This window comes from Panthera tigris, chromosome D4 (assembly GCF_018350195.1).
Source record: "Panthera tigris isolate Pti1 chromosome D4, P.tigris_Pti1_mat1.1, whole genome shotgun sequence".
Classification (NCBI taxonomy): domain Eukaryota; kingdom Metazoa; phylum Chordata; class Mammalia; order Carnivora; family Felidae; genus Panthera; species Panthera tigris.
The window spans coordinates 92,557,899-92,566,902 of NC_056672.1; the positions used below are offsets into that span (position 1 = coordinate 92,557,899).

General features: G+C 62.9%; 1 protein-coding gene across 2 annotated transcripts; it reads left to right on the forward strand.

Annotated features, from left to right (window-relative positions):
- The first annotated feature begins 204 nt into the window (after positions 1-204).
- CCDC183 (coiled-coil domain containing 183) lies at positions 205-8,931 on the forward strand. 2 transcript variants are annotated; one of them, XM_042963527.1, is made up of 14 exons: positions 205-437; positions 865-986; positions 1,453-1,530; positions 1,744-1,911; positions 2,129-2,233; positions 4,112-4,234; positions 5,519-5,644; positions 5,737-5,791; positions 6,350-6,450; positions 7,052-7,212; positions 7,483-7,651; positions 7,740-7,847; positions 7,918-8,014; positions 8,760-8,931. In XM_042963527.1, the coding sequence occupies exons 1-14, from the start codon at positions 368-370 to the stop codon at positions 8,876-8,878; spliced, it is 1,602 nt and encodes a 533-aa protein (XP_042819461.1). In that variant the 5' UTR covers positions 205-367; the 3' UTR covers positions 8,879-8,931. The 2 variants fall into 2 exon arrangements, with proteins under 2 accessions (XP_042819461.1, XP_042819460.1); XM_042963526.1 differs by having other exon boundaries at positions 212-437; positions 5,737-5,803.
- The last annotated feature ends 73 nt before the right edge of the window (positions 8,932-9,004 follow it).

Genomic DNA, 9,004 nt, shown 5'->3' on the forward strand with positions numbered 1-9,004 from the left:
AGGAGGCTCGGTGGAGGACAGCCTCGGGGTATGGAGGGGATGGGGAGGGTACAGGGGGCTGGTGTGGGGTGCCGTGTCAAATCACCACAAATCACTTCCCTATGGAAAGTGCCTTGACCCCAGCAGTGCTCCTGAGCAGACAGCAGCTGACCCAAGCATGCAGGGGACAACCCCAAGGCTGGCTGGGGGCACAGAAAGGGGGCAGGGTGGGCCGGGATCTCCAGGGCTCCGTGGTTGAGAATCTCGGCCCCCATCACAATGGGCTGAGATTCCGGGGGCGACGTGAACTGCTTGCGGCTCTGTTGAACAGGCCCAGGACAGGGAGGGCGGGAGTTGCACGGGGGCCTGGAGGACCCTGACGGCCACCATGAAGGCATGCAGTGAGGCAGATGTGGAGGGGCAGATCCAGGAGCTGAAGACAATCACTCGGCTCCAGGGTGAGCCCTCCGTCCCCCCCTCCCTCACCCCCCCGCCCCCCACTGGACCAGCTTGCCTGGCCCCATGCAGGGCCCAGGGGCTTTCAGATCTAACACAGGGCCAGTCCAGGGCAAACAAGGGCTAGAGGCCACCCCCCCACCCCCCAACGGACCTGAGAGGAGGGATCAAAAGGGTCTGCCATGCAGGGGGCTTCACGGAGATTTGTGAGCACAGTGAGCCCCAAAGCCAGAGGGGACATTCTCTGGCCATTGGGTCTGGAAGGGAATCACAGGACGCGCCCACCTCTGGCTGCCACCTCACGTCCCCCACTGCGCAGCACAGCCATCACTAAGAGCCATCCAGATAAGCACTGCTGGGCAGTGAAGCCTGTGGCCCTCGAGTGGGGGCAGGAAGGAGCATCTCCGTGCCCACCCCTCCCCCCACCAGAGCAATGCCGGGCACTGCAGATCCAGGCCGTAAAGGAGAAGACGGTCAAGAACAGAGCCACGCTGGCTCTCCTGCACAGCACCATCCGCCGTGGGGCCCAGGACTGGGCTTTGGCCAAGAAGGTGAGCAGCCCTGCTCCCCCTCCCTGCTGACCACGGGCTGGGGGTGGGCACATGCTGAAACAGGCCCACACACAAGGGGACAACGAGGACCTCCCCCTTTTCCCACTCTTACCTCTCAGGAGCCAGGGGGCATCTTGGGGAGGGGCTCCCCAGGACCTGTCACTCCAGCAAGCCGGATGGGCAGGTTCCCCACCGCCCACCCCAGATGGCAGGGTGGGCCTGATGGGGAGCTTCTCCTGGGCTCCCCCTACAGCAGGGGCCCCTCTGGCTCTCTGGCCATGTAGGGGAGACCTGGGTCCTCTTCTCCTGACTCCCATCACCTCTGAGCTGGGATAGCCTGGATGGGCCCTCGCTGCTGGGCTAGCACAGGCTAGAGAGGCCCGGGGAGAATGCCTGGAGGGAGGGACTGGTGGCTGGGGGTACACAGGGAGACCGGGGTCCCAGCTCAGCCACCACCGCTCTGCAGTATGACCAGCAGACCATCTCCAAGGCCTGCGGGAAGGACACGTCCATGAGGTTGGCGCACTGCCGCTGCTCCATGGAGGTGAGGTGGCAGGAGGGATCCCTCGGCCTCGCCCGGCCAGCGGACCGCCCCCCCCCACCCCCACACCGACCACCACCACTAAACCACGTTGCGGAGCCGGTGGCGGGCAGAGCGAGTTCCCAATCCCAGGGGTCCCGCCCCGCCAGCCCCGCCGTGCGCGGTCCCCGCGGCCCCTTGCGCACCCACGCGCGGACCGTGCCCTCCCCGACCCAGGTGGCGCGGGAGAAGCTGCGAAAGTACGTCTTCGACCGCGTGAACGTGCACAACGTGCTGATCCACCTGGTGCGACGGCGGGAGCAGAAGCTGGAGAGCATGAAGCTGGAGCTGGCTAGTTTGCGGAGGCAGCCCGACAACACCAAGGAGGAGCAGCGCCTGCGGCAGGTGGCGGGCGGGGCGGGGCCTCCGGGGGAGGGGCGAAGCTCCTCCGGGAGGCGGGGCCCCGGGAGAGAAGGATGGGACGCCGTCGGGCGGCGGGGCTAGGAGAAAGCCACACCGGCCAACCCTCCCTGGAAGAAAGCGCAGCCTCCCCCGGTCGGCCTCCAGGTGGGCATCCACGCGGTCTGTCCCAAAGCACTGCGTGCCCTCGGGCGACCCCCAGGTCATCCGCCAGCTGGAGAACAACATTGAAAAGACCGTGATCAAGATCACCGCAAGCCAGAACATCTACCTGCTGTACGTGGACCTGCTGGATTATCTGAAGAAAGTGAGCCCCCTCACCCCACACCTCAGCCCAGGGAAGTCATCTGGCGCGGAGGGCGGGAGTCTCAGGCCCCAGCCTGCACCGCAGGGCTAGGATCTCAGTGGGGACCTCAGCCTCCGGGGCAGGGCCACCCCTGCCACCACCACCCCCCTCCCGTGGGGAGGGGGCTGCAACTCTCCTCCAGGCCGGTTTGCCTCTGGGACAGAGCCCTGCTTTAGGCCCCAGCTGAGGAGGGACACCCTGCACCTGTAGGTGGAAAACATTCCATCAAGAACGTGTAATTTGCTGTTTCAAAAAGGCATATTATGGGACACATCAGAATTGTTTGGGTTTTCTTGCACATACTTGATGGTTCGGTTTTTATCTTGCCCCATCCTTTATCGTTGCCTGGCCTCCGAGGGCAAAAGATGGGCCCTGAGCCTTCAGAAAGTCCCTCATCCCAGAGGGACTTCATAGACGGCAGGCCAGTAACCTGGAGCTTGCTGCCCAGCTCTTTTAAGCCAGCCGCCCTGCCCCCAGCAGAGGAGGCCTGGAGGGGCCACAAGTCCCACCCGGAGGGAAGGCCTCTTCATGGGGAGGAAGAGGACCAGAAGATGGGAGGACTGGACGGTGGGGGCCCTGGTGCCGAGAGGAGGAGGGGCACAGGGAGAATGAGGAAGTTGTCCACATTCCCTCACCCCAAGGCTGGGGCAGGGGGAGTCCTGGAGGGCAGCGCAGCGAGCCAGGTGACAGGTGGAGATGTGGTGGGATGGGCAGACACCGCACTCTTCCTGGCTGGGGTCGCAGCCCCCCAGGCTCTGCCCAAGCTGCACAGGCAGGTGTCACGGTCCTCCTGCCTGTCCCTCTTGCCTCAGCCCCCTGTTCCTAGACTCAGCCGAGGCCCTGCACACCTCGCCTTCCTGGGCCCACCACCCCACTCCGGCTGTTACCTGGGGTCCAGACCTCCTTCACGTGACCAATTATGTCCCCCGGGGGGTATGTTCTTTTCAGAACATACGCAGTTTTTAAAAATAACTCCTGGGGTCATCTGTATTTTTTTTAAAAACTAGGGAAATTCTACATTATGTAGTTATTAACAACAAATGACTAAGGGTCAAGATACATTAGATATTGGGGCGCCTGGGTGGCTCAGTCGGTTGAGCGTCCGACTTCAGCTCAGGTCATGATCTCACAGCGCATGAGTTTGAGCCCCGCGTCAGGCTCTGTGCTGACAGCTCGGAGCCTGGATCCTGGAGCCTGCTTCAGATTCTGTGCCTCCCTCTCTCTCTGCCCCAACCCACTCACATTCTGTCTCCATCAAAAATAAATAAACATTAAAAAAAATTTTTTTAAAGATATATTAGATGTATATGAGCCTGGCTCTGAGCTTAATACTTCATTACATATAGATTCTGACAGCAGCCTTGTGAAAGAACCAATTATCAATAGGTGGGCACACTCAGAAGTTAAGTGGCTTTCCCAAGTCCCCCTAGCCCGCTGGTCAGGGCAGCCTTGGCCTTGAGTCCTAGTCTCTGACCCCATGTCCGTGTTTCGAGCCCCTCTGCTATGCTTCAGACAGCAGCCACTCCCCAGCCGCAGGCTCCCCCGGGGTGGGGCACAGTTACCGCTCACCCGGTGCGACACCCCCATCACAGCCTCCTTGGAAGTATGTCTGAGTGTCCTGGGCAGTGGGAAGGCCCACCAGGGAAATGCCGTCTGCCCTCCTGAAACGGTGCTTTCCCTGCTCTGTGCCTGGTGGGGGCTGGGGCCCCAGGCCGGACCCTCCAGGGTGCTCAGGGCCCACACTGTCTGGGGTAAGGAGTGAGGGGCAGCATCTGCTTGGCCTGGAGCCCCGGGGCCATCAGTTTCTGTGCCCACCTGCTCCCGCCCCTTTCGATGCAGGAGCTGGCCAGCTACCCCACAGGGCTGGACAAGCTGCAGAATCTCGTGAGTGACTACTGCTCAGAACTGTCAGACATGACCGTCATGTCCCAGGATGCCATGATGATTACAGACGAGGTCAAGGTAAGCTCAAGTCCCAGCCTGGGGATCCCGCAGGGCCCTGTCTCTGACCCGTCTGGCCCAGGGTCTGCAGGGACACTCACAGCCCGTGCTGCCCACAATCACTGGAGGGACCCAGCAGCCACCTCACTGGCCTGCTCTGCTCACACACTAGGCCCCTGGACAGAAAGAGTCGCCCCTGGGCATGGAAGCCAAGAGGTAGACACAGGAGGGAGAGAGTTAGCCCGGTGCAGACAGAGGCCATCCATTCACCAGGTCTGCACCAAGGCCTCCTCAAAGCCCTTGTAAGTCAGGCGTGCATCCTCCTCCTGATGGGGGCAGTGTAAGGAACCATCCGGCGGTCCATGAAGAAATGTCACACGACCACTGGGCCATGCTGCAGAGACGAGTGGGTGACGTGGGGCCACTGTGGGGCCCTTAGCTGCTAAGGGAGGCAGTGCTCAAGTAGGGCTCTGCATATAACCGAGCGGTCCCCACCCTAGAGGACGAAGGACAACCAAGGTCCTGGGGCATAACGGGGCCAAAGGAGGCACGGCTGGCTGGAACGGAGCAGGTGCAGAGGAAGGGAGCCTTTGAACCAGTGGAGGCAATGGGGCGGGGGCGGGGGGGGGGGTTAGGTGCTGGCCCCCCACCCAACCTGGAGCTCTGGGAGGAGAAATTTGCGTTTCAAAAATGGCCATGCTCTGGCTGCAGAGACTAAGGGTGAGCGGAGTCCGGATCCTGGTTGTATGGAACAGAGCAGCGGTAGAGCTGGGTGCCTGGTCATCACTGGGGCCCCAGAGCCTCTAAAGGTCACCTGATGAAGTGTGGGGCCAAGTCAGATGTGGACGGGGGTGGGGAGGGCAGCGTGCAGGACGCAAGGGCAGGTGTGGAGGGATGACAGATTGAGCCGCCAAAGCAGGACACTCGGGAAGAGACGGGGCCTGGGGGAAGATGTTGACTTCCTTTTTAGACTGGGGCCTCACTCCGGTGAGTTGTCAGTGGAGCCGGCCGAGGCAGCGGGGGGCCCAGGCTACAGAGAGAAACGGGGTCCCTGAGCCGAGGCTGCAGTTGCAGAAGGCAGCACCCCCAGGGGCCAGGTGGGAGAGGCGTCCAGAGAGGAGAACGGAGGGCCGGAAGGACTACAAAAGCCGCAGGCCTGGGCACGTTAGAACGAAGGGGACAGCCGAGAGCTTCCGACACTAGTCCCAAACCTAGAAGATCGGGACTGAAACCGCCGGCCGGCCGGACTTAGCACCACGGAAGCCGTGGTGAGACGTACCCCTGCCCCACCGCCTGCGTCCCCAGATGAACATGAGGCAAGCGGAGGCGACTTTCATCGAGGAACGCAGGGCCCGGGAGAACCGGCTCAACCAGCAGAAGAAGCTGATCGACAAGATCCACACGAAGGAGACCAACGAGAAGTTCCGCAGGGTGAGTCCCTGCAGGACCCTGGGACCCCACGGCAGCGGGAGGCCCCGCCCCCGCAGACGACGTCGCTCATCCCCTCCTCCCCCTCCTCCCAGGGCCGGCGGGACTTGGACTTCCCCTCCAGTCTCGTGGGTGCAGAAACCGTGAAAGGTAACCTGAAAGGTAACCGCTCAGCTCTCTGCCCGCCCCCAGCCAGGGTCCCAAAAGGCCGGCAGGGACTCAGGTCTCTGCGAGGGCTGCCGGGGCGAGGGAGACAGACGGGCCCCTGCCTGTCCCCACTAACCTGCAGAGGCCGAGTGCCAGCAGCCACAGCGCACTCTGCAAGGCACTGCTCCCAACCTTGGGCTTGCCGCTGAGTGTGCTCGAGCCCCCAGTTTTCTCAGCTGTAAAATGCACTTAACGGTGCGGTCCCCTGGCTTCCCAAGGCTCGACCACCCGGTGATTCCTCAGAAGGGTTGTGTCAAGCCCCCCCACCCGGTCCCTGTGCTGCCTCTGAGAAGTGCCAGGAGGCACCCATGCCAGGCACCCGCTGGATGGAGCTGCCCTGGGGCATCCTGAAGGGCCCGCTGAGGGGGCGGGGGGGAGCAGGGCAAAATGCAGGGAACTCCGGCAGCCACCTGCTCGGCTGGGCATGCAAGGAGATGTCTGATGGCCTCGGGCAAAGCTCCCTCCTGCATGCTGGCCACCCTTCCCCTCTGCTCCGCCCAGTGAGGAAAAGAGAGACCTCCCAGGCTGATATCCAATACCAGACGGACGTGACTGCTTTGGTGGAGAAAGTGAAGATGGCTGTACAATGCTCCCACCTCTGGGTACTGCCCCCTGGCACTCCCGGGGAGTGAGTGGAGGGCAGGGGCCCCCGCCCCAGCCCAAAGCCTGCCGCGGGTACCTCTCGAATGAATGTGGGCACAGAGCTGTGGCTGCACGGCTGAGAGCGGAGAGCACGCCGGGAAACGGTTGGCACAGCCGAGCCTCACTCCAAGGGCCACACAGGGCCCGCTGGGACTGGAGGGAGGATCCAAATGCCGAGACCTTCCCCTACAACCCTGTCCCTTCCTGAACTGCCGGGACCACAGTGAGAGGCTGACACTGCCCGGCCCTTCCGTTTAATCCGATCTGGCTTTATCAGTAGTAAGCTTAGCTCCCATCCACGGCCCTGACTTTGGACGAGTGGCTCAGAGCCCCCGGCAGTCTCTCAGGGGTGATCTCCTTGCCTCTGCCTTGGGGCCTCTGCCCTCTCTGCTCGTGCTGTGAGCGACACGCGGGGCCTCACATAAAGCGCTTCACCCAGTGCCCGGCCGCGGTCAGCATCGTTCCTGACCGCTGGGGGGGGGGACCCCGGAAGAAACCAGTTCTGGGGGTGCCCATGCCTGCCTGGCCCACACCCGCTTCTCTCCCCACGGGCCCGGCCAGGACATCGCCGGCCGCTTCCTGGCTCAGAGGAACACGGAAAAGAACCTCGGGCTGCAGGTGGAGGGCTGCGAGCGGCGGCGGGTGCAGCTGGAGGTCCTGATGAAGCAGCTGGAAGCAGAGGAGACCGCGCTCAGGTTCCGCCAGACGCCCAGCTCCGCCAGGTACCCCAGGAGGCCCCGCCTTCCCCCGGGGCCACCCGGTGGGGCCCCCGTGGACAGCCCGTGTGGGCGGGGCCCGGCTCAGAGCCCGGTGTGTCGGCTGCCAACGGGCCTGTGGGTAGCCTGGCAGGTGGGCCGCGGAGGCCCAGCCGGGCGATGCCACGTGCCCACAGCTGAGCTCTTGAGCGCCCGAGTTTAGCACGACACCCGGCGCAGGTCTGTGGCCGCCTGCCCTCGACTCTGTGCCACCTCCCTCCCCACCGTCCTCGACAGCTTTAAGTCTGTCGAGAAGAAAATGAAAGACATGCTGAGAGAGGAGGAAGAAAGGCTCCAGCTGGCCTACTCCGACATGACCAAGAGCCAGAAGCTGCTGCTGACCATCCAGATGGGCATCGACAACCTCTACGCCCGGCTGATCGGCATTGCGCTGCCCACGGCCCAGGTACCAGCCGCAGTGGGGCGGAGCCGTCTGCCCGGAGGGTCCCCGGGAGAAGCCAGGGTAGAGATGAGACCCTTCTCCGGGCCTACAGAAAGAAGTGCTCTCCAACACCCTCGACGTGTCCGGCAAGCTGGCATACTGTGAGGGAAAGCTCCTGTACCTGGCCGACAGACTGCAGGCGCTGTCCAGGACCGAGGAGGTAGCCCGAGGCTGGGGGTGCCTATTCGTCCCATGTATCCTTGGAGCTGACAGCGCCCTGTGCCCTGCAGGTCAACGCAAAGGTGAGGGATACCCTGGAGTCCTCAACTCTGAAGGAGAAGCAGAACCAGAGGATCAGCTTTGAAGACCTGGAGGACGATGTGATAGGTACAGGCTCGGGGCTGGGGGCCAGGCCGCCCGGCATTGGGGAGGGGGCGTGTGGCAGATGGTTCTTTCTGGCCAGGACAGCCTAGAGGCACGGGGGGGAGGGGGGGGGGGCTACGAGGACGGACAGGTGCGTCTCTTGTACCCATGGGATTTTAATTCACGGAAGGGGCTTAGTGAGGACATGGAGAGGCTGACGCTGTCAAAAGGAGAATTTACTAACTTTCCTGACACATGGGAGCATCACTGCCCGCGAGGCTGCGGAGAGGAGCAGGGGGAAGGCCGAGGCCAGAGCCTTTATGGGGGTTTCTGTGGGAAAGGCAGGGGAGGGCAGCTTCGGGTGGGCTTTTGGAATAATTCCAGTGGGCTTGCCGTGTAGGGGCCGTCCCCAGTTGTCTGGTGCCTGGGCCTGGGTTGATTCAGGCGGATTATTGACCTGGTGTGAGAGTGTGACATAGAAAGGGGGCCGGGGGGGGTGTGGGCTCTGGATCGCTCGGTTTGCAGGAGAGACGCTCCCAGCGGGCGAGGCTTCTGCTGTCTCTGAGGATTGGCTAGCCCTGCGAGGGGACAGCCTCTCCCCGGGTCTGTAAGACCCCACATGCCAGGGCATCAGGAAGATAGAAAATAAAAAATTGCTAATAGCTGGCCGGGTGATGGTGCAGGCCAACAAAGCCCGCACTGTAAGCGAGTTGGCTGGAGCAGAGGGGCTGCAGAGTGCAGCTGCCCTCCTCCTGGACCTCCCTTCTAGAAACCTTCCAGTTCGCAGACGTGGACCACAGCTACGTCCCCTCGCGGGCCGAGATCAAGAGGCAGGCCCGGTGGCTGATCGAGGGGAGGCTCAAGGTGGCCAAGAAAAAGAAGAAGTAACCCGGAGGAGGAGCCCCTGCCCTGCCCCGCAGCCCCCGCCCCCCAGCCGGCGCTTTGTTACACAAATAAACATTTTTCCAGGACTGCCAGGGGGACCGCGGGAGAGGAGTCGCGGAAATGAACCCT

What these genes read in the sequence shown, in the direction of transcription:
- CCDC183 (XM_042963526.1), top strand. Translation starts at nt 368, where the DNA reads ATGAAGGCATGCAGTGAGGCAGATGTGGAGGGGCAGATCCAGGAGCTG. An exon ending in GACAATCACTCGGCTCCAGG is followed by an intron (nt 438 to 864) that starts GTGAGCCCTCCG and finishes TCCCCCCACCAG; the next exon opens with AGCAATGCCGGGCACTGCAG. An exon ending in CCTGGAGGACGATGTGATAG is followed by an intron (nt 8,015 to 8,759) that starts GTACAGGCTCGG and finishes CCTCCCTTCTAG; the next exon opens with AAACCTTCCAGTTCGCAGAC.